At 38.5% G+C, this 25699-nt stretch overlaps 1 protein-coding gene across 1 annotated transcript; it reads right to left on the minus strand.

Annotated features, from left to right (window-relative positions):
- Positions 1 to 25693, minus strand: cspg4ba (chondroitin sulfate proteoglycan 4ba). Its single transcript, XM_055039363.1, has 10 exons — positions 24708 to 25693; positions 20632 to 20795; positions 15612 to 19187; positions 14799 to 15272; positions 13933 to 14109; positions 8880 to 9078; positions 8356 to 8487; positions 5849 to 6021; positions 5155 to 5338; positions 1 to 4459 (listed from the first exon to the last, which is right to left on the minus strand). Exons 1-10 carry the CDS (start codon positions 24793 to 24795, stop codon positions 2403 to 2405), a joined length of 7224 nt encoding a protein of 2407 aa, XP_054895338.1. The 5' UTR covers positions 24796 to 25693; the 3' UTR covers positions 1 to 2402.
- Between the last annotated feature and the right edge of the window lie 6 nt (positions 25694 to 25699).

Here is a 25699-nt window from a genome sequence, read left to right on the forward strand (position 1 = left end):
AAGATTTCTAAAGTGGTTTATTGAAAAATACAGTATAATTAAATACAACACTTCTGTTACAAATTAAATTTTAACACTTAGATTAGACTGGGACACAAGTGATTCTTTTCAGTACAAAATTATTTCACGACTGATATATTTGCAGTGGTTTCTTTTCCCCGAAAATCCACAATTCACTTTAGAGCAGATCACAGCAGAATGATCAGAGTTCATCCACAGAAAAGAACGTTCATGACTTGACAGAATTTATCCCGACTTTGATAAAATAAGATGAAACAAGAGCTCCTTTCAGTCATCAAAAGCTTCTTACCGCTTTCTCTAGCCAAGACATTTCAGTAGTTTTGTTCATTTAAATAAAACATCCTTTTCTATTACAGAAATATAAAACCCCACATGTAAAGATTATTTACCAATTCTGGACCATACTTTGATATTTATTTTTATAAAAGAGTAGAGTGCTATGAGGTTAAATCTGCAGGATATGGTCAGTGCCTAAATGCTTTAGAAACAGAGGTAAAAACTGTGTAAAACAACATTAATGGTGGTTTTACTTAAGTTATTGAAAACCTGCAAAGTCCTGCCAATTACTGACCACATGCTGCGTTTGATAAATGTAGTGCACACTTTGTGTAAAAAAATTCCTGAGATAACAAAAATAAACTATACTTTTATATACTTGTATATATGGAAATTATATAAATCTAAACAATCGATTGAAATATTTTGACCATAAATTTTATGCCAGCTTCAGTAATTCACAGTATAAAGTTGTTATCATGCTAATGTCCCCTTTAATATTTAAATCCATAAACGTCTAATTTCTTCCCGACATAAAGAAAAGGTACATACATGTAGGTTTTCAGTGAGCGGCTAAAGAAAAACACTAAAATCTGCTTCATTCAATGTACAGCGTTGTCCTCACTTATCGGCACCTCTGGTAAAAATGGGTAAAATAAACTTTTATTTAATTGCAACAGCCTGATCCTACAATGTGAATGTAAGAAAAGTTAAAATTTTAATTTAATGTATTTAACAGGGGTGAAAATGTCTCACTTTGACATTTTTTTACAAAATCAACTGTGATGTTGGTGGTATTATTTTACACAAACCGTCTCTCAAATGTACAAAATAACTTAATAAAGGTTGGAGCATATTGAGAAGGAGCTGGATTATTTTCAAATCATCCCAGATTTTCTTTAAGTTTGAACTTTTCCTGTGTTGATTTGTTCATGTTTTGAAAAATCTGGTTTCAGTTTAAACACCCAAAAAATGATCTATTTTCAGTTTTATTCTCGAGGGCACTGCCTTTTTTTTTGCTTCTTTTAAATGTACTAAACAGTTCATGTTGCAATGCTGATTTTTAGACCACTTGGAAAAAAAGAGGCCCACAGCATCACAGGTTTTCCACCATGCTTCATCGAGATGAGGTGCTTTGCACATGTGATCCTGCATCCTAAGAAATGTCAGTTTTAAGTCTTATTTGATCGGAGCACACCGTTCCTAAGTTACCATTTTCAGTGAGCTTTCGAGATCTCTCATTAACTTCCTCAATGTCTGTGGTGGTAAGACGTACTTGGTTCCTTAACATGCCTAATCGCCAGTTTTGAAATTAGATAAACCTCTGTCATGTCATTCTTTTACCAAGATTAATAGGAAGTTTTTACTTAAAGAAGAACAAATCTAAAAAAAGCTGTCATATAAGCTTTTCCTGATGCAAGATCCTTCCCCTGACTTTTAAAATGTGTTTTAATGAAAAGGTGTGTTGGTCTAAATGTTACAGTATCAGATTATGCTACTTATGCACTTCTCAAACTGACGTGCCAATAAGTGTCAAACGTGCTGCACATACATCATTATTTCCCCCAAATTTGCCACATCCATGCACAAGCATTCCTGGGCACAGGGTAATCTTTGAGGTCATGATTTAGGATCCACCAATAAAATGGGAACATCTCATTTTCTTCTAAAGCCAGCTGCTCACTTCAGTAGTGTTTGCACACCAAAAACTTGGCACTATCGTGTATAACCACGACCCGATTTGTCGACAAGACTGACGTCTTGCCTAGAGATTGCTGGTGACTAATTAGTTTGGGAAAATGTTCTCTCACATGAACATAAGCAGCTTTCTAAATATAAAGGACCTGTTAAACCACAAAAAAGAAACACTTTATAAAAGCTGTTTATTTCCTCTTTCAGCAGCTGCTGCCTTCCAGAAAGGGAGCTCATGAGAGTTAAACTAATAGATAGTAACATACAGTTCTCCATTTAATGGAACAAAGCACACAATGGGTCAAAACAGCTCCAGAAATCTATAGCAAGTAACTGCAACAGTAAATAATTAAGTGTACCATTCATTCACTACATAAACATGTAGCAACATTATCTTGTATCAGTCACTGTCTTCATACCCAGTACTGATTCTTCTGTAAAGTTGGGGTGATGGAGTGAATAATTTGGGAAGTTGGTTCGAGAGAACCGTTACTCCAAGAACTGACGAGTACATTTGAGTGAGCTGTGTCATAAGGTGAAGCCTGGATCGGTGGCAAAAACCTGCTAAGCACAGGGCTGGAAGGGTAGGAGGGACTTAAAGGAGTGACAGTAACAGTGGGAACTGCAGTGCTCCTCTGGGTTAGGTCGTTGTGGGACTCGCTGTGGGGTGAAACAGTGGGTGGATTCTCCTGAGGTGAAGAGGTGCTCTGCTTCGTTTGTCTATGGTGTCGAAAATAGACGACCACAACTACAAAGATGATTATGAGCAGCAGGAGGGCCAGAAGTGGCAGGATGATGAGCAGTGGGTTGGAGGTTTTCTGAGGGTAGGACTCCACACGGACCGGTGTGTTCCTAAAGGGAAACTCCTCCGTTCGAGGCGGCTTCCCAAGTGTTGTGCTGAAAAAGCTAGTTCCATTCGAGTTCCCCCAGCGGTTACGGCCTCTGAATTTTTGCTGATTTTTGCTCGGTTGGTGGGTGGAATGGAGAACTGTAGACGGGACTGGGGAGACAGTTCCATTCCTAGAAATCTTGATTGGTGTCTGAGGAATGGGTGACGTGGTTGGGACTGGGCTTTTTGTGGTTGGAAAAACCGCTGGGTCGTATGGGACGACTGTAAAGTGGAATTCCCCTTTAGCAGGTTGGACCTTATCGGCTTTCAGCACAAAAACAAGGGAATCATTCAGCTCCTCTACTCCAGTCATGTTGGCATTCAGCTCCAATGCAACTTTCTGCTGCACCACTTCCTGAAATGTGAAGGATGCAGCTGGGACGAACTTCCTGGACTTTTTAGAACTTTTCTGAAGCACCTTTCCGTACTTAGGATGGGACAAAATGTCAAAGACAGGGTCATTGTCACTTACAGCAGCCAGTTCAGAGGCATTAAAAAAGCTAGAGTTGAGCCTTACAGTGATCCCATTGGGAATTTTCATTCCTTGGCCAACATGGATCAGAGGTCTGACTGTCACATTAAGGACTTGACCAGTAAGATTTGCCTCAGAAGTGAAGACAGTAAACTCAAAGCTGTCTTCTGCAGAGGACAGCGAGATCATGTGATAGGCTAAGCTTCCAGTCCGAAGATCCTCTTGTGTAAAATGTGTAACTTCCTGGTTTTCTTTCAGAATTTTCCCAAAGGTGGGAGGTTTTGTAATCATGTAGTGAATGGTGGCGCTTTTGCCATTTGTCTCTGCTGCAAGGTTGTCCTGGGTCAGAGGTACTACAGTCCTCCCTTGTTGCAGAGACAATCCAGTGTAATTGAGTAGAGTGACGGTAATCTCTGACACATCTATGTTAAAAAGTTTATATACCGGTTTGTGATGTCCGTCTGTAACACTGAAGTAAAACACACCTGAAGCAGAGCTTCCATCATGGATAAAATACACATTTCTGCTGTTGATTTGAGCTTGAGTGAAGGCAACTACTGACTCATTCAGACCTCCTTGCAGAGCTATGTAACCGTTGCTTGGTTTGCTAATAACAGAGAACGTAATATCCTCTGGAGGATCATCCAAGTCTTCGACTCTGAGATCCTCAGGCCCGATCGCTACCTTCTCTCCCTGTACCACTTTTAGACTTGGAGTTTTAGTTTTTAGCACAGGTGGTTGATCGTTCACAGGCCTGACTGTGATGTTAAAACGCTCAATAACTACATCCTTCTCATCTTGAGGCCGCTGGGCAGTCCTGCCTTTTGGATTCAGCCAAGCACTGAACACAAAAGAGTCACGAGTCGTCTCAGAGTTGTCATGGCGGTACATGATGCCGTATTTGGTGACGATGAACTGGGAGAAGTTTGGTTTCTCTTTGGTGAGATTTCTCTCGCCTACCACGATGACGCCATGCTGGGGAAGATCCGTCACCTGAAACCAGACCTCAAAGGAGCTCCGCTGTGGCGTTGGCAGTTTTGACATCAGGTTGGAGGCATCCAGCTTGAATTCATCTATGACAACACTCTCCCCTTCTGCCACCTCAGCACCTACCACAAAATAAACATAAAGTAAATCTAGATGCAATATTTTCATTTTTTTGCGATCTTTCACATATGACATGCTGCTTTGTCATTCCTTTAAGTACAGTACATGACTGCTTTTAGAGAAATATTTTGTTTTATTTCATTGACTTCAATAAATGTTTTACAGCTTTATTAAAATGCTGCTGCCAGACTACTCCCTACATCTGAAAGGAGGTAGCTTCATTTTTCATCCCTACCTTGGCAAACTAAGCTGGGATACATTGTTTTCTTTTTTTAATAAAAAAAATGACTTGAGGCTAAATACAAATACCCAACATATTTTTTCAGATTTTTAATGATAAAGAAGTTTGAAAACTATGTGTCCTTCTCCTTCCATTTTATAATTGTGCACAACTTTGTTGTGGTCCAGTGTGTAGAAATGTAAAAAACACAAATAGTGATGTGTTTATGTTTATCTGCTACAGACAGTGTTTTGGGTATTTACCCTCCACTGCTTTAGGCATGCACTACAAACCCTGCTATCTTGGTTGAGAACGAGACAGAAGATTACTTTCAAAAAAGGAAATAGAGTCCAAATGAAATGTGAATGCTCAGTATGTGAAACTAGTGAGCTAATGTGAGCAAATGTAAAGCACAATGCAGACCTAATGAGGTGCAAGCAAATACAGCAGCTAATGAACTGAAAATATAGTTCATACCTGTGTTTTTGAGGAGTACTGTATTGTGTTCAGGTCCTGTATTTTCATAGGAGATGTCTATTTTGAAAGTCTGACCATCAATAGAGACAGGCGGTGATGATACAGAAAAAGTTATTGAATCCATAGCTTCCCAGCCCACCGACTCAATGGGCGTCTGAATGTAGATGACTTCCTTTCTGTTCACCTGGAATACAGAAATATTTCAGTTACTACAGAAATGAGAGCTTTTCCACAAAGTGGAAAAATTCTCAGTCATGTCAATAACGATCATGATATCACTGTTTTCTTCCACTTAACTTTCTGTAAGCTTGGACATTAATGGCTTCTTTGGCCGTGACCTTTCGTGGTAATGTGTGAAATTAGTATTATGACATATTTTATATATATATATATATTTTTTTTTTTCTCAAAACTTAAATTATCTTGACTTTAATTATGTCAGATCAAAATCCACAATAAATCAAAGCATAAAGCTTTACCATGGCCCATTCAGCAAAAAAAGGAGAGTCACTATCTTCAATATGGATGGAGGACCTGCATTATTCATGCAGAACAGTGGAAATCTGGCGTAGCCTTCCACATAAAAGGAGGAAGGCTAATAAAAAATCTCTCTCACACACCCTTGATTTCTATTTCAGTGACGCACATGTCTTAAAATAAGACGCAGTTTTTATGTAACCTTGTGTGCACTTACCATGTCTTGTGTAAAAGTTGAGATCTCTACAGTAGAGTTATCAAGCTGCCTCTGCACCAAGCGTCCCAGTTTAGGATGGCGAATCACATTGAACATAATGGTGCGGTTAGAGGTGCTTCCAATGTCATTGGTCACAGCCTGTAAATCATCACTGGTGATCGGGCTGGAAGATCCTGGAGAGAATTTGTAATAGGTAGGGTTGAACCATTCAAGGCAGTTACATCTTGTGTTATCCTTCCTTTGAGCTGCACAACATTTTAAGCTCTTAAAAACAAAGCCTGGGATAGAGTGACAATCGCCTTTTGATGTGTTGAACTAAAGCTGCCGCGCAGACACCAGAGACGTTTTACAACACCATGTCCAACGAAAGAGTGGGGTGTTGCATAAACTCCTAAAAACACATTAAAAGCTCCTCACAGACACAAATACGCCACTTGGGGAAAAAAATAAATAAAATAAAGACATCAACAAAAACAGCCGAGAATAATAAAAAAAGGAGTTTTCCTCCAAAATAAATTGTATACACTGCAAAAATACAAAATCTTACCAAGCATTTTGGTTACTGGTGTAAATGCCTCCATACACCTGAAATAAGACAAAACTAACTTACAAGTAACTTTTCAGTAAGATATAGGAGATTGTTTTCAATCAGCAACTTTTTAAATGAAAAGGTGCTTGGTCCATTAGTAATTATTTCACGTATAACAAGAGAAAGATGACTTGTTAATTAAAAGACATATTAATTTTGATTAATATTAAGGAATTATTGATGTACAGCTAGCTCTGATATCTTGCTGAATAGGTTGCTTATAAGTTAGTTTTGTCTTATGACAAATGTACAAAGATATTTAGACTAGAACCTAGACAAAAATATCTAGTAAGATTTAGTTTTTTTGCAGCGCAGATTCCTGTGGCAACTCAGAATACTTTGAGGGCTTTGAAAAATGACTGCTGATAAATAATGGAAGGCAGAGGAAATATAGAGGAAATTCATCCCTGTAAGTTGCGCTCCTACCATTTTCACCTCCCAAGGGAAATGTCTACCTTGGAGGAAGAGGGAGAGAAATGGTTTCATCCTAAAATAAAAATCCCTTTTATATTCACGCTACAGGAAAATAATTTTGTGGTATATGCTCTTAATAATAATGAACATGTACAGTATATTCTGGATATTAGAGCTAGTTAACCTACTTGTCCTGACTATACGCCATAATTTTTATCTTAGTCCTGTTAAACATAATTTTTGCATGACCTTTTAAGTGAACTCATTTAAAAAGACACATGCAGTTGATTAGAAAGCAGTGTTTTCTCTCTCAAGTTTGACTGAAATCCCCCAGACAGTCTGGATGTTTGTGAGGAAAAGGGGGAAAAACATTCATTTTCCCACCGCAGTGTGAAAGGGCTTCACATCGCCACTCTCTCCTTAAAAAAAATCCCCCTAATTGTCAGCCAAAGCTGCCATCCTAGTTTCCCCCGTCTGTCCTGCTTGGCACAAAGCACCAACATGGCTGCCTAGAACAGACAGTGGCACAGTTTTTTAAGTACCCACTCACCCTGTGGCTGAGAGGCTCAGTACAGCGTGCCAGCTGGGTGTTTGCTGCACCCACACAACAATATCAGTTCTTCCTAATTCACAAAGAGAAGTAGTGAAAACCTATGGAAAACTATGAAAAGCGTTTGCAGACACAGACTACACCCATTTAATGATTTAATGGCTCTGCTCTTGGAAAGGCGCTGAATTATTAAACCAAAAGAAATCTGAAAAGCATAGCAGCAGGCAGGCTGAACACACAACAGCGTTAGAGTTTAAAAGAAAAGCTAACGAGAGATCAGAAGTGTCAGACCAACATATGTTTCAATTGTAAAGGAAAATCATTTGTTTTGCCTTTCCTGAGGCAGAGTGCGCATTTTATTGAGTTTGGACAATATGTAAGTGAATCTGAATCTGATTATACAACTCACAATGCGCCTGGTTAGAGGTTTCTTTCTATTGAGAGAAAATTATTCCTTTCTACTCTCACCACATGATTTTTCAGTATGAGGGACTGTTGTAAAGTTAAACAAACAAACTTCCTTTGTTCAGAAGGTCAACTCACTGCAAACCTTTTAAACTTGTTGATTAATTTGGATTATAAACTTAATTTGATTGTATTATAATTGGGAAATAATTGGAGTGAACTGAGTCAAAATTAAATAAGTTTTGAATTTAGAATATAATATTTCTGCTGACAAAAATACCATCTGTATAACTGCATAAGCCTAAAAAATGTTTTTTCTGTCATGCCATAAAGATTAATTTTGCAACACCTGCCTCTTTAATCTAAGTACTAAGTGCTTTAATGATGAGAGCCTTGTTAATTAATGATGCTTTAAATCATTGTAGCCAATGTGATAGCTGCTCACTCACTTTATGAAAACACTTTTTTTTTATTATCGGTGAGCTCATTGTGCAGGAGAAGCAGAAATGGCAATTTGCTGATTTTGCTATAGTCAGGGGCTGTGCTTACCAGGAAACACCTTGAGTGGGCGATTTTTCTCCAAATTCACAACTAAAGCTTTGGCGGTGATGCTGAAGATCTGCCTGGGAGTAAAATTCACACCGTCATTGACTTGGAAGTTAAAGCCCCCAGACATGGCTCCTAGAAAAGATGTAAAAACATTAATTAAAGTCAGAAACAATCAAGAAAAAACAGAAATATTTTTTTAAATTGCCAAACAAAACCCTTGGAACATTATTGAATTAGTGTGATGTGTAGCAAAGGTTTCAACCTTCTCTGTGTTTACAAGTAAGCAAAACATAAGAAGTTATATCAAAACAGGAATCACTATAAACACGATGACAAAAACTGCTGATAATTTAGATGAGCTGCCCCTGATATGAAATGAGTGAAAACCAAATCAGACCTTCCAAGAGCACCCTCTAGTGGAAGTAAAAGGAACAGAATAAATAACTTCACAGTGAGGAATACTGTGCAGATGGGAGGCAAAACAAAATTAAGGAAGTTCTTCTCTGTCTATTAAATCGCTTTACCTTTGTGGACAAACAGCAGCTGTCCCTGGTCTAGATGGGCCTGAGTGAAGTTCAACACTGCCTTCATGGGGTTGCTTTTAAGGGCCAGGTGTCCATTGCTGGGTGGGGTGACCATGAATTGTAGCTCATCTGCTGGTGTATCAAGATCCTCAGCTCTAAGATCCTCCGGTCTGATTTCTGTGATTGACGACACCCAAACCTAGAGAGATAATGAACAACAAGTGCCATATCACTTGGACAGATTCATTTCATGCAACTCGTTATGCCCTATATGCTTTAGCTACTTTTATTTACAACTATATTTGGCTCTTAAGAGGGGATAAAGCTGAAATAAAACAAGCTAATTGGAAATCCACCCATCCATCTAGAAATAATCTCGTAGGTTTGATATGGCTGGTGCCTTTCTCCACTAGTCGAATAAAAAGTACTGGCTCATCCTGAACAGGTCGCTCATAGGAAATGCAAAGTCAATTCATTTATGGTAAAGAAAGACTGTGTCTCATGTAGTTCTGCAATAAATAAATGGTAAAGATGAAATGTAAGCCCTACTAATTTTAGAAACACTACCTGGTTGTTTTTGTTTTGTAAGGCATTAAATTACAAAGTGAATTTGGATTCCAAGAGTTTTTTCCTTCTTTCTTTAGACTTGTGATTCCTGCAAGTTATACTGCATCATAAAACTATTCATTGCCTTTCAGCTCTCTAATCTTATTGGATAGATTACAAAATTATAGATTTCTAAGTGGGAGAAAATCATCAAAAGCTTTCAAAGTCTTTTACTAATGATTATTTTGGTCAATATTTTTGCAGAAAAACATTTTTCTATTACTGCAGCTGGAAGCAATCTGGACAGGTCTCTTGAAGCTTTTGTCATTGTGAAACTTAAATAATTTTCCATTTTTTCTTGAAAAATAGCTTTTTCATGAAGAGAGCCAATAAACACACATCTTTAAGTCATATTGTGTTTAACTCCGTCCATCTTCCTATCATCTGACCTACTTTTCTTTCCGCGCTAAAAAAAAAGCCCACAGCACAATGCTGCCAGTGCTATCTTTCAAATCAAGTTTATGTGTATTTCAGCAACAAGGCAGTTCAAAGTGCTTTCCGCATGGGGATGGTGTGATCACACAGAGCATTTGACATCTTGGAGAAAAAGTCAAAATTTGGTTTTATCTTACAAGATCATGTTTGCTGTGCCTCATTGGATCTATCTTTTTCCAGCCATGTCTTACTTCTTATGACTTTTTCATAAAGTAAATCTCTGCATCTCCTCCAGATTCCTTTACTTCTAGTTCATCATTAGACATTGCTTTCTGTTGTTCAGTTGTATAAAATCCCAACACGTACATTGACATTTGGCGTGAAGGTAAGCTAAAATGTGAAATGGTTCAAAGGACATGAATTCATTTGCAAGTATTGCAGTTTAATTACTGTACAAATAATTTCTAACATAGACAATATAGATATCAGAGCAACACCGGCCTAAGGCAAAAAAAAAAAAAAAAAGAAGATACAAACACTTGAGCGCTGCCAAAATCAAGGACACCCCATGATAAAAATAGCTGTACAGACTGTAAACACTTTTCAGAGCACTTCAGAGTGCTGACAAACTGAGGTGAATTCCTGCTTCTATGCACACCAAAGAGCCTTGGGCTACCACAAAGTAACAGAGGAAGTAACTGACACAGAGCACAAAACTACTGAAGCATGCAGGTCCTTGACAGTGAAGCCTGTGAACCTCAAACCAGAGGAGCGACTGAGCTTTGACAGGTTGTCATTTCCTTAATTAATGCAACAGGGTGATATAAACAGCATGCAGGCCTGAAAATTTTTTGTAACTAAGTTAATATGCCGTTTTCACAGGAGCCACGGTTTCAACTTATATGATTAATGGAAAATGGAATAGGCTGCATTTAAACTATGAAACAAAGGAAGTGCATTGGCTAAAATATGTAAGAATTGCCAAAATGGTGCCAGAATCCTGTAATTAAGAAAAATATGAAAACAAATTCATTTATTCATTAGTCTGTTAACATAATTTCAATTTTAAGCAATCAGGAAAAAATTATAAACAGCAAAAAAAAAAAAAGAAAGAAAAAAGTAAAAAAAGAAAACCACACTGTCTGTAGCAGCTCATTTCATTAGCAAGCTAGTCAATAAAGGAGCTCCTGTGGCATGTTGCAGACCAACATGCCACTTGTCCACTAAATCTGACAAGCAGGTGCATACATCCAGGTAAAAAATAACCAACTTAGAATTAGCTGCAGACACAGTGAATGGAGGCAATAAGTGAAAAAGGGAGCATAGGGATCTGTTTGTGTGTTCCACATTCAGAGAAACATCCATATATTGGAACTAGAAAATGTTTCTCCGTCTTGTTTGCTCATTTCTCTCATCTAAAGCACGTAAGTGTACAGGTTGCAGCAGTAAACACAACGTTGTCGTCTTGGTCTTAGAAAAGCAGCACATCTGGAGACACTTTCAACCTACTCAAGTGCCACAATGATAGAAGTTTCCATTTCTTGCATGGCAAAATTTGAGAAAGTTCAGGGTGCAATACTTTTGCCAGTCACAATGTGTGACACAGTATATTAAGAGTCTGATCTGTCAATTGTCACATTGTTCACACCTAGCAAACAGCAAGTTTTCTGGAAGCTTGTGGATGTGACAAGGCATCGCCTGATCTCTGACAGGTGGTTAAAGTGAGAAACTTCTACAACAGTTGAAGTGTGATTGGTGACAAATACAAAATGCCCCCAACAATTGATACAGCAGACAGGAAGACACAATCAGAAGGTATCAAAAACAAGTGGTTGTGATTGATTTTTCTTGTAATTTTTTCTTTTAAAGGGGCAATTTTATGTTTAATTGACTTTTATGACTTTTACATTTTGTTATAATGTTATTCCCTCATCAAAAATGTACCTAGAGTGCTGCGGTTTCTGTTAGACAAATTCATTGGCTTAAGGGAGCAGCTGTTAAAATGCCCTTATAAAGAAGTAAACAGTTATTTGAAGTTGCTGGTGCCTCAGGGTGGCGGATCCTCCAGAGGCTGGCGGTGCATAAACCTACTATTTGGCCACCCTTAACCAAAGCTCACAAGTAGAAACGGTCACAGTGTGCCCAGCTGTACATGAAGATTAATTTTCAAACAGATTGGTTCACTGATGACTGCGGTGCAACCCTGAATGGTCCAGATGGACGCAGTAGTGGATTGGTGGTGGATGGCCACCACATCCCAACACAGCTGTGACGTCAACAAGGAGGTGGTGGAGTCATTTTTTGGGCCGAAATCATGAGGAGAGAGCTGGTCAGTTGCATTGACACAGTGTCGGTCTTGTTTCTTTTTTTTGGCATTGAATGCTAAACACTTTTTCAGATCATCTTAAACTGTTGCATTTTGGCTCAGTATCAGATAAATAAGTGGAGTTATTTTCTGATATTTGCCTTTTAAACTTTTTTACCTCAGAGTAATATCTGGTGAGCACCAAGCTCACCAGCTGGTTCGTTTATTTGATAAAAATAAATAAATCTGATATTTCCATAGTCTATATTTACTTTTTATGCTGATATTTTGGGGTACTCTGCATTCTAAACATACAAACTGTCAGATATTACCAATAGTAAAGTGTTCTTAAACTTGGTTTAATATGCAGATTCTCAGCTTGAGGGACTTTTTCAGTGAGGACGTGTACAACTACCAGACTTGTCACTCCAGCCTTACAGCAGAACAGCCCCCCACATGAGAAAGCTTTTCTCGCATATGAGTGAGTGTTGCTCTGGAGGGGAGCAACTACACCTCCGGTAATCCCACCTTTAGCAGGAAGTCACAGGAGGACTGATAAACAGCATCAGGATGACTCACAAGATGAAAAGAAAAACGACACATGAGATCAGTTTGTGTGAAAAGTCTCCTGGGGTCAAGATTGCTTCTTAATTACAGCAGGATGTTTGATGTTCGTCAGGCTACATCTTCAGAGGAGATCATAAGAAGCACAAAGGATGTGACTATACTTGACTTTTGGATTCATTTTTGTTGAAATTGAGCAAGTCTAAACTGCCAAACCTTTACAGCTTTGATGTGTCGTTGAGAGACAGTTTTAATTATCTTTATCTTCACAATCTGTACCAGAAGTAAATAAAGAGGATATCATAAGTTTGTCAAATTACATTCTTTTTTTTTTATTACAAGACAAAGCCCTTTCAACTAAAACTGAGACTCAATTGTGAATAGCTATAAACAGCATCAAGTAGATATATATTATGTATGTAAGGTACATATTCCTGTTGCAGTTTATGTCAGAGACAGACTGCCACCTTGTGGCCACTGATATATTATTTCTGTCTAAAAAGCTTGATTTTCACCAAACACACAAAGTAAACATGATATGTTAAAAAATTACCTTTATTAGCATTTACACAATATCTATTAGTGTTAAATTGTCATATAAAAATCACGTCCCAATCACTATGAAATAAAATAAATCGACTACTGTAACCTTGTGAGAGTTTCCTAACTCTTAGGAGTTGGGAAACCCCTAACTGGCTCTCATATAATATTTCATATTAGAAATTTCAGGGGTGGCTCTATTTTGAATTACCTCTAAGGAATTTGTTGCAACTGGGAGAAAGCTGGTCATAAAAGATAAAATACTCTCATTTCTTGTTCGAGATGTATCCCATCCAGCTCTACCTATGAAATCTGACGGATTTATATTTGGATTATCATACAGCATGAAGAGGTATTGTCCAATACACTGATATTATATAAACTATTTTAATGTACCACAGCTTCTACCTATATAATCACAAAAAAAATTATTACTTCCCAACAAGATTTGGCCTCCTTTTTGTGCATGTCATTATCATCACTGTGCTGGCAGACCAGTGGGATCCTGGATAGCAAACATAGTATGCTTCCCTGCTGCTCCACAACCCAAGCATGGAAACTACAGTAAACGACCCCATGAAAATCTTTTGACAGTGGTGCCAGATCGATTGGCAGAAGAAAAAAAAAAGTGTGCGGAGTTTAAATATAGAGCTACAGACTCACCCTGAGGACCCTGTTGGTGGTAATGACAGGAGACTCATCATTAACAGCTGTAAGCTCGATGTAAACCGTCTGGGCGGCACTGTGCTTCCTCAAGCCTGTGTCGTTGGCTTGCACTGTAAAATTATCGACTAAGGTTTCGCTGCTGTCATGGACATAGTAAATAAATTCATGTTCCACCTGTGGAAAAGTCATAGAAATCATTCAGGAAAATGCAAAGTACTGGTCATTTAAAATAAAATATAAAAACAAACGTATATCAAAATAGAGGCAAGAGTTAACACAAAAAAAAAGCATTTCAGAAACTTGTTTTATAATTATTACTTTAAATCATTGAGGTGAATAAATTCCAGCTAGTGCAGGAGGTCATGTCAAGCCAGGGCAACAGCTTTCTTCACTTAAGTATTTTAATTATATAAGACTGCTAGGTTTCCAAGACAGAAAATATGCAAGCATTTAAGATAAGAACTCCACAGTTTCAAGGTATGAAAGTCATTGCTGCAATAATAACTAGAAGTCTAATTACTTTGAAGAAATAGCAGAATGTTTTTGGCACATAGCAAAGACAGAAAAAAAACTTATTGAGTTTTTGAAAATATTTCTGCTAGCCCAATACTCCTTAACCTTTTCACATTTTATCTCTTTGTATCCACTAACTTCAATGCATTTCAATGGGATTTTATGTGACTGAACACAAAGAAGTGCATAATCGTGAGGTGTCAGCAAAAAGATCTTTCAAAAGATTTTAAAAATAAAACTTTAAACGTAGAGTTAAAGTTATTTCTGAAATGCATTAAAATCTGTTATTACAGAGACACAAAATGTGAAAATGTTCAAGAGGAACAAAATATTTTTGTAACCTTTCTCACCTGTCTCCTGGTGAAAGTGGTTATAGGCACACCAGGATGTCGAGAGTGCTCAATGTGACCGTGGAGAGGAGGCTTTGTCAAATTATAAAAGAAGTTCAACCCAGAAAAGTGCCTATTGGTGACTTTAAGAACATCCTCAGTCAGTGCTTTTGAGGCGCCCTCATTAATGGTGAAATTGGTGACGTGTAGAGGAATGAGCAGTGGGATGATGTCAACAGTTATCCTGATGTTGCTGACATCGGTGATTCCATTGGTGGCATCCAGGAGAAAGGTGTCGTTTACTTTGTTTGGCTCCACTTGAACGTACTGGATGTTCCCTTTGTTAATGTCATCCTGGGTAAATATCTTGACAGGCGACTGTTTGGTTCCGATGTAGCGCTCATCGGCTTCGAAAAAGCGCCTGAGAAAGCCATGAGATGGAGCTACTTTGACTGCAAACACAATCTCAGATGGCAGGTTGTCCTCGTGTGTGACCTGTCCCAAACCAAAAACATTCCCTGGTTAGATTTAAAATGTCACATAGCTGACTAAGATTTACTGCTCTTTGAAATCTTTGTGATACTTGATGTTACTGCAGAAACCTTTTGGGTTCAACGTTTATTCTTACACTGCTATTAAAACCCACATTTTCAGGGTAAGAAGAATAGGCTAAAGGCAATGTACTAGATGGGTGGACAAACTTTGACAAATGTATTTGTACTTAGATAACACAAAAATGTTTATTACTTTTAAATACATAAACCGACTAACATTTATTAAAAGTTATGGTAAACTTCAATCTCTGACAGAAAAGTGTGTTATCATACCACATACCTCCAGTTTAGTCTCATCAATCTTCACTGGTTTTCCCTCTTCCACCAGTAAAGTCTCCTGATGTTGTATGATGGGTGGCCTCTGATGACTTTCAAGATAAACCTTCACATTAACTCTCTCTGTAATTTGCAGAACTTTAGCTTTCACAGTCAAGTTGAAATGGTCTGCCAGGTGTTTGCTGTCATCGTGGCTGTATGAGATTAACCCATCCTTTAGTTCAGACTGCGTGAATGACTCAACCTTTGTCTTATTACGATAAATACTGCCATATCTCGGAGGCTCCTCCAACTTAATAATGACCTCCCGGTCATCCCGGATATCCATATTTGATACTATGCTGAAATTGTTGGTGGTAAACGTTACCGACTGTCCTTTCTGAACCAACAGACCTGTGTTGTTCTCAGCCTTCAGGAAAGGGTCATGAGCACTAACATCTAAGAGACCTGACACAAAATTGCTTCCATCTGATACAAAGAGAACAAACCTGCCAGTACTAGCACCTTTGTGAATGAACAACACGCGCTTCTCCTCCAAATCCTTCTGTGCAAACTGAAACAGCCGATGAGTTGTGTCATTGACCAGCACGAGGTCTCCCATTGGGATTCCACGTCGGGTGTAGATCAGCTGGCCGTCATCAAAGTCGGAGTCGTTATCGTGATAAAGCAAATCCTCTGAAGTGAGAAGCTTCTGTCCATTTCTTACAACATGGAAAACTTTATCAATGATTCGCATTGGTTTTTGATCATTCACTAGTTGAACTGTGATGTTGAATGTTCCTTCTTTGGAGCCAACATCATTATCCGAAATGGAAGATTTGAAGCCTTGGTTGGTAGAGGCTATAAAAACAAAGTCATCTTGTGTAGTTTCGCTATCATCGTGGATGTACATTAATCGCTCCTGCATTATATCCTGATTACTGAAGGTCAAGATGTTATCATAGCTGGCATTGGAATTTGACTGACTAATGCGTGCCAGCCTTCCATGTTTAGGACTGCTTATGATAGTATAGAACATGTCCCTTGTGCTTAAAGTCTCTGCAAAGAGCTCATCTTTGGTGATGAGTTTACTCTCTCCCTCCTGAAGCGAGAGGCCTTTATTTTTCATAAACACAGTGTTGATATCGGCTTTGATTGAAAACTGAAAATCATAGTTTTCAGACTGAGCATGTTTGGAGATCAGCTGAAATTTGAATCTGTCCGTTGTGTCTTCGTAAGGTCTGTCAACCAGCTCATAATGGACTCTTTTATCTGATAGATCCCTTTGGCTAAAGGTTGAGTTCTTCATCAAGACTGTGGAGTCAAGCAGGAGTTTTCCTTTCTTTGGTGTAGTGAGGACCCGAAAATAAAGTTCCTCATCTGAGAGGGCGACACCATCAGCTCTTGCCACAAGGGACTCTGAGCTTATAGTCACTTTTCTAACTTTATCCATATTTATCATGATGTTCCTAGCCAAATGATATCTCACCCACTTAACAGCAATTGGGAAAAGTATTTCAGTGTTCGCTCTTGCAGCCACATTAACCTTACATTTAAAGTAATCACTGATATTTGAGGTCTGGATGTCTTGAAAGGTGCTAACGTATCGAAGGCGCTCTTTCTCCAGAAGTCTTTGCGAGAATGACTCTGTGTGCCTCCATTCACCGCTTGAGTGAAGTCTCTGAAGTTCTCCAAACTGTGGTGGTTCAATAATATCATACCGAATGTCTACAGTTTGTTTCATTGCATTTGTTTGCACGGCCAACTGCTTCGAACTAATTATAGCAGTTTCTCCTTGAGTGAGCTCAAGACCAGTGTTGTTGGCAATCTCATACTCCAGCGCTATGACCATGATCCTTAAAACCACAGTGTTGCTGACCTTGTCTCCATCGCTAACTCTCAGAGCTATCCTTGAGTTTCTCACACCCGTGTGGACATAATACACCCTCATTTCATCTAGGTCAACATATGAAAATGAAGTCTCTGCCTTGCCTGGGTTGCCCTCTAGCTCCAAATAGCCTGCATCAGCATTCAGATTTCCTAGTACTGAGAATACAAGGTCTGTGTAATTGCTGTCTATGTCTGTAACTTTCAAAACCTCTGTGGTGAGATGTTTCTTAGATCTTTCCAATAAGACAAAGAGATTTCCTTCAGGGAGGCTTAATTCAGGTGCATCATTAGTTGGTGTCACAGTTATGTTGTAGCGATATAATTTGCTGCTTTTTAGATAATCGGGAACCGGTTTTCTGCTACTACAATATATTGAGAACATGATGAAGTCATCTGGCTCCTCAGAGCCTCCATGGACATACATCACTCTTCCATGCCAAAGATCCAACATGCCAAAGGTGTTTTCCTCTTGCTCGTCATCGACATCAAGTCTTATCTGACCTCTCAATGGCTGCTCTTCAATTCTAAACATAATTTGAGATTGCCGAATGCCAAGTGCCTTGAAGTCCAGGTATACCTTTATATGTTTGGCGTCAAGAGAGGCTCGACCACCTTCCTGGACAACAAGATTTTTGAAATGTACAAAATCTGAGCCGTGCCTTTTGTCCAAACCAACTGCAAGGGTGGACATCTGAAGAGATGAGGTTGGAGTAACAAAATGCAAAACTGATCTTGGTGTACTTGTAGGACTAACATGGGTTGATTCCTCTGGTGGATTTTCTGGTTCACAACCTACTGAAATATCTTTGGTGACTAATGCATTAGAGAGACCCATCTTTACTCTGTTTATTTCAATGTTCCTTAAACATCCTTTAAAGGAACCTCCTCTGGCACGCCTTCCAGATACAGAGGCAAGACCTACCTTTCTGACCTCTAACCTGGTACCATCATCAATACCTCCAACATAAAGAAAACCTTTAAGATGAAGCCTCTTTGAGTGAGAACTAATGCTACTCTTCACCATTTCTTTGTCCACGGTTAGCTCAAGGTTTCTGGAACTAAAATGCAACTTGAGAGAATGCCATTTTCTGTCATTGATGGATATTTGAGAACGTAGTTCAGTTTTTACTCCATTTTTTCCTATAACACCAACTGGAAAACCTTCCTGTATCTCCAGAGCCACAAAGCCTCCATCCCTGGCTGAACTGTAGAGGATTACACCCTCGTTGGCTGAGGTGTGCACAACACACTCAAATGCAGCTTGATGATGATGATGATTCCAAGTTGGAAGGGACATATAGGCTCTGGAACTGAAAAAACTAATAGACTCTTCCTCAGTAGCAAAGAACTGGGGACTGCAGCCTAAAGAGACTTCATAAATGTTTTTGTATTCAGTGTACGGCCTCAGTGATGACACTAAGTCATGTTGATTGAACACTACCTCATCCAAGCAGCCTCGGAAGCCGATTAAGTTTCTGGGAAGGTAGATTTTGTCCAAACCTCCTGAGCTGCCAACATAAAGACCATCTTTAATGTGGAGATGATGATGAGAGCCAGGCATCTTTGTACTTGTATGAGAGTTTTTGTCGACAGTGAGTGTGACATTTAGCTGCACATGGTGGACTTCCACTGAGTGCCAGGCCAAATCGTTGAGCTGGACTCCTCGCTCTGACTCTAAAACCTGCTCCCCTGATCCAAGATCCAATCTCACCTAAAAGAAACAAAATAATTTTTTAAATAACATGATTAATCTACTATTGAAAACATGGAGCAACAATTAAAGTTGATGTACACAGAGCCTTTTTGCTAATCTGAGTAAACTGAGTAGAAGAATAGACAAATTATTTCAGTGCGAAATGAGTTACAACTGTAATCGCATCAAAGAAAGTTGTGTTTTAAGAAAACAATGTTAAAGATTAATGCATCTTTTTCTACCAATTACAATGGTCTAAATCAAGTCCCACTAATATACATTGTAGAATGTAATTAGAATTTCAGTGATATAAAGGCACTGCAAATCTATATGTAACAGATGATGCTTTAATATTTGATAGAAATGAATTTACTTTACCAAAGTAAAGATGACATCTATATTCTTAAATTTTATCATATCAAAACACTCATTCTTATATAAAGAATAATACCATAAATTGCAAGAGTTTGAAAAAAGACAAGCTGTAGAGACAGTGACACCTGGGATAAGAAATGCAGGATTCAGACTGCTTATGATGTCACCTGTTGTCAAAACAGTGAACTCTGTCTGGGTTTGAGAGCAGGAAAAGCACCATTATCTATTTGCCCTGGGCTACGACCACAGAGCATCACAACACTGTCTCTGAATAATGCTGCATTTAGATGACATGCTTGTCAAGGCTTGCTGGGGAGCTAAACATGTACGAGCTTCCAGGGAGCAACTCATGTCTGACTCACACAGAGAGACCCCAAGCTTGAAAAATGGTGAACACTACCACTTTATAGTCCGTGAAGCATAGTTCACCCTTTGTGCTCAATGAAGTGCAAAATTCAACACATTTGTCAGTGTGATTCTTTCACAACAGTTAAAATGTAACTAATATGAGCTTAGTCTCAAGGATATTTTAGTCAAATGCACAAAACTGTCAGGTAAATCCCAGAGTTTCTTTTGTTTATTAAAGTAAGTCTAACTGCATCAAGTCACAATTGTGACTGCAATTGCAATATGTGCAATACTGTTTCCATTGTTTGTTTACAGAGAAAATGTAGAACATTTTATTAACCTTTTGAAAGCAGAGATGCATGGCACCAGATTTTAGCAAAAACTGCTAAATTCCACCTGCAGCTTGTGAACAGGTTGATGTAATCAAGTCATATCACAATCGTAATTACTTGCATATACACATTACGTTTCAAGGGCCATGCAGTCAAATAGATGGACTTTCTTTCCTTAATACACTTTAAACAGATTCCAATGATAAAGATGCTAAGGATTAAATAAAGTGGTGCAGACACTGATGATGGAGCAAAAAATTTTTTGTTTTTCTACAAGAGAGACTTACAGTTCATAGTAGTCAATGTTTGGGTGTGCTGATTATAGCAAAACCCAAAGAAATGTATTTTCAGAATGTAAAGGCGTGCATGCACATATGCTGATGTCCTGCAGCCACAGTTGTACCAACCTGCAGGCGACCAGCATGGAGCTCTAGCAGGAAGTAGTTGGCCTGGCCAGCAGCGAGAAACATCAGGCCGTTTGCGCTGGAGGTCCGGAATCGAACACGGAGAATGTTATGGTCGGACGATTCTGTTGCCTTAAGATGTATGAAGCCATCCCCATAGAAGGAAGCTGCAAGAAACACATTTGGTAGATTTATAAAGTAAATAAATGCCTAATTAATAGAAAAAGTTAGATAAAAGTACAATAAATAAATAAAAAAAGGTAGAGTCGGAATGACAACAACAAACTGAGAGGAAGTCTAGTCCAAAAGTGTGGGCTTATTATAGTGACTTTCAGTCACACTGTGACTTTCAGATACAAACCCAGGCTAATTATAACTGTTGGTAAGTACTTTATAAGTAAAGCAGAGTCTTTAAATACAAATCAGACACATTCAGTGAGAGTTGTTCAAACTGTTCAAATATTACAGCTTTCCTGATTTAAAAACTGTTTTTATGGGAGAGCATTGCAAGTTTTTCCTTCAAGGTGGGTCAGTTGGGCTTAAGTTTTGAGCACAACCGTTATGATTAGTATTTTAACATGCATTAAAATACTGGTTTGAGGTTTTACCTTTAAACTAATAAGCACCTTTGTCAAAAACACAGTTCCAGATTGAACTGCAGTTTTATTTGTACTTCCAGTAGAAAGTTGTTCATGAGCTCTCTGGTGCTGTAAGGACGACATATGCTATATTTAAGGAATTTGACTTTAATGCCATAATAACGGAAAAGAAAGGGAGACACTGGAAGTGGATGTGACTTGGAGAGAGTCAGACATGTTCAGGCCTGCGTTGCACTGACAGGAACTATCAACCGGAACATAAAAGGCTCTGACGTCCCCACATTGTCTGCGGCCTCTTGTTCTAGAAATGGCGTGGCAGACGGACCCAGCTGTTTCTTCTACCTCACTTCCCTGCCATTTTCCTCGCTCTGTAATCTGCACAAACGTGCTCTGAAGCATTCTCATGTGCCTCCATGCCCAGGCACCACCAGTTTTTAACAAGCTGCGGAGTACCACACATATTGAAAGGTCAACAAACATCTCTGCCTCTGTGGAGGAAAGCGCCCTTTTCACATTTTCATTCATTTGCAGTTTACAAGCCAGGGGGCGAGTCTATAATGGGTTAGAGAGAATCACTGGGCTGGACAAACTTAGTGTGGGCACATGCAATGTTTCTGAACTCAATCTCACAGCACAGTTGAATCTGTAATGGAAAGGATTAAATAAAGGTGTGTCAAATACAAGACCCAACACAACATAAAAGGAAAGAGAAAAAAAATTAGCATCTATAAAAATCTAATCTGTTCTATAAAAATCTCAACATCTGCAAAAGTCGAAGCAACTGACATTTAAGTCACTCATATTTCAAAATCTTGAATTTGTTGTACAAACTGAGATTACAAGCAAATTGAAGTGCTGATGATTTCACTATTTTTCAATGTAACAAAGCAGACATTTTAAACCAGCATGAGCATATTAGCATAGCTTGCATTGTTTTCCAGCATGTATTCCCTTAGGGCAGTGTTTCTAAACCCTTGTCTTCAGGGACACAAACCACCCTGCATGTTTGAGATGCTTCTGTGCTCTAACACCTGATTGAGATGATTGCAGTTCAGCAAAAGCCTGTTAATCTTTTGAGTGTGCTTTGAGGACCAGGGTTGGGAAACTCTGCCCTAGAGGACGCAGAACCTTACTTTTTTCTGATATTTCCAAAAGATAGACAACTTTTCCAAATTCAATTCCAAATATTGGTATAAATAAATTGATTTGTTTATGCCGTTAAAATTTCAGATGTTGAAATCTGATAAAAAAAAATAAAGCAGACAAATCTTTCTGTAAATACTTATCTTTCCTGCTATCTCTATTACATCTCACTCTCTTTGAGTCTGCAGGAACGTCCCTACATTTGAATTGTCTCATGCATTTTCTACAAGTGTTGACATGTATAAAGTGATGTGTTTACTGCTGATCTAAAAAGAGAAGAATGATTATTGGGACCAATTTTCTGCAAAGCTACTAATAATTTAAGCTGGTGTACATCACTGTATACTTTTGGTTAAGTCTATGTACAACAATCAAGTTAACAATCAATAAATATGCTTTTCGTCACCTCCCATATCTCTCTTCATAGATACTTTGGAAGTCGTCTGCACTAACCAGAAAGCTTCAAGATAATATTGATTTATTCAGGGAACAACTTGTTAAAGCTTAATCAAACGTGCACAAATAACAATTTAGTATGAACAAAATCAACTAAAAAACACTGAACTTGACGATGAGAGACAGACAGTTGGAGAAAAGCCTCATACACCACTTCACAGAAAAAAGACCTCAGTTGACCAGCTGGTTCACTCACTTGCCACATCTTCTTGCTGCAAGGCAGTACCCCACACCACTGATGCAAACAAGGACAATAACTTTGTTTTATTTTTTAGGTATGATCTCATCTAGGTGGGTTAATCTGGCTGGAAGTATGTGCAAATATCAGGCTTGCAGGCATTACAAAATAAATAAAAAATGAGTAAAGCGTAACCACCGCTGTGGGTGCCTGTCCTTTTTTATTTGTACTCAATTTTTAATTCATAAGAGTGGCGTTATGTAGAAAATAAAGATTAAACTAGTCAAGAAGAAGATGACAAAATGTCTTGCTCTAAATTCACAGAGGCAGAAATGCATGCTTAATTGTGTCTTCTGGAGTCGCCATTTACATAAACAAAAATATTTGGTGATGACAGAAGCTCTTTCCTCCATATTCCTTTCCATAATTTTGACTTTTTGATATGACAGAAGTGTTGCAACACGTTTATTTTTGGCAGGTATGTAAATGAAAGAGTACAGCAGATAAGACAAAAACCCACCAACCTCAATATGTCCCTTCAAAAGAACAAACAGGAGGTTGTTTGGAGCACCATCCTGTAATCTACATGTCAACAGGGGCAAGTTTCTTTGCAGCAGTGACATTTTTTGAAACACTTCCCAAACATCTACCTTAACAACAAAGCCTGTGACCTTTTTAGAGAACACAGGCCTGTAGTTAATTTGAGGGGTAGACCAGTGCTTGTCACTGCCTGTGCATTCCATTTATTCAACAGACCGGAGATGCAACATGACTGAATCGTATCTGAAGCCGATGCACTGTCAAAACCCCGAGATGCAGATCTTTTGACCAAAGGCTTGGTACATGGTGCAAAGGCAGTACAGAATCAGAAAGACAATGACATGAAGGGAAATGTCTCCATTGTGGCCATTTTCAATGAATGACAAAGTGAAATAATTTGTGATGATCCCCCGAGGTCAGTGCCTGGATGAAAGTTGAATTTAGATGACACATGTCAGGCTCAGATAAAGAAGAATAGCTAAGGGATGCCTACATGAATTTAATAATGCTCAATTGTGAAACAAAGACATCACTCTCTCTTAGATGTCTCAGTGCAAAAACTAGAAAATCCATTGGCTCTGTTTGCATTGGAAAGTCTATTTCTACACAGTGGGTATCCACGCATGCAAAAATAGCCAAATGTGTTTTTTACAGGAGAGAAAAACTGCATTTATTAGCCCTCATAATGCCCAAATTAAGAAAGAGAGAGGAGTTTGCATTGATGCTGGAAAGGGACTAATGACTCTGCAGCCTTACCCCCCACCAACATGTCTCCATACATATTTCACTTAATCCTGTTGGGTAACAGGATGTCAACAATTTAAGGCCAGTGAACCTTTGCATTGACAATAAAAACAGTAGCAACAAAAATAATTTAATCATCTTTTGTGATGATAATCTTGAGCCACGCATAATTATGTTGTGCTTTAAAAAAAAGTCATTATTTTTGTTTTGCAGGATTTTTGGTTGTTTTTAACCTTAAGTTACAGTTTTAACAGCCAGTTTCATGTAACCCATTTACAATTAAAGTAAAAAAAAAAAAAAACTTCACTTTTTAGCACATTCATACATTTTTACACATTGACCCTAAACGTAACATCAAGCGTCTTAATTTAGTCCTTGTTTTAATTGACAGAAAGATCCAAAAGTAGGAATATTGTTACCTCCAGACGACAGTTCGAGCAGGAGCGACCACCACAGGAGACCGCAGAGCCACAACTTCTTCTTGGTGTTGTTCCCATTAGAGTCCATGTTTACTGTCTCTTTGGACACAGTTACTTTCAGTGGAATTTGTTTTCACATTTTTACCGAATGTTGTTCACCCCTTCGAGCTGCGGTTCCGTCCAGATGACCAACAAAACCCTTAAACGGAGCGGAACGGAGTGTGTGTCCCTCTCGCAGCTCTGCAGAAGCGGACCCTCTCCGAACTCCGCCTCGTGCGCGAAACAGAGGCGTGAAATTTCAAAATAAAAGTTGAGTAGTATAGAATAGAAATTCTGGAGTAACACCCAGCAGGTTAAAGGTGAACAGAAGCTTGCACGATCATATTTAGATCAAAATATATTCATAAAAACTGAATGACACTGTACAGTTTTCATTAAAAAAATAGCTCCGTTTGAAAGAAATGTGCAACTGAATAGTTATTCAAAAATGTACCAAATGTTCATGTATATTTGTGCATAAAAAAAAACACTATTTCCAAGAAATGAAAAAAAGACAAGAATGTTATTTCAAACAACTATAAGCATAATGTTCAAAAGAAACAACTCTGGGCACATAGCAAGGATGTAAACAGTAAGGATTATTGAGATTCATAAGGATCCATTGGCCTACTAAGAAAATAGGTCAATTTACTGTGTAGTATTCGTGTATGTCACATCAGCCTGCTAAGGAAGCCAAGCTTGCTTTAATAATGACCTTCATCTCATCTTCCTCTTGACCATACAAGATAGATTCCCCACTGGGTTTAGGTCAAGCATTCTTTTCCTTTCACTCAATTTTCTATGTTCTTTAAGATTCTTGAAAACAGCCAAATTCTTTATCAGTGACCCTTCATGGCTTACCCTCATTGTGGACGGTGTCAGTGACTGTCTGCTAGGAAACTGTCAACTCAGAAGTCTTCTCCACATTGTCTGCATTACATTCCTGAGAAACT

Source organism: Poeciliopsis prolifica, unplaced genomic scaffold (genome assembly GCF_027474105.1).
Source record: "Poeciliopsis prolifica strain line A6 unplaced genomic scaffold, Auburn_PproV2 SCAFFOLD014, whole genome shotgun sequence".
Taxonomy (NCBI): domain Eukaryota; kingdom Metazoa; phylum Chordata; class Actinopteri; order Cyprinodontiformes; family Poeciliidae; genus Poeciliopsis; species Poeciliopsis prolifica.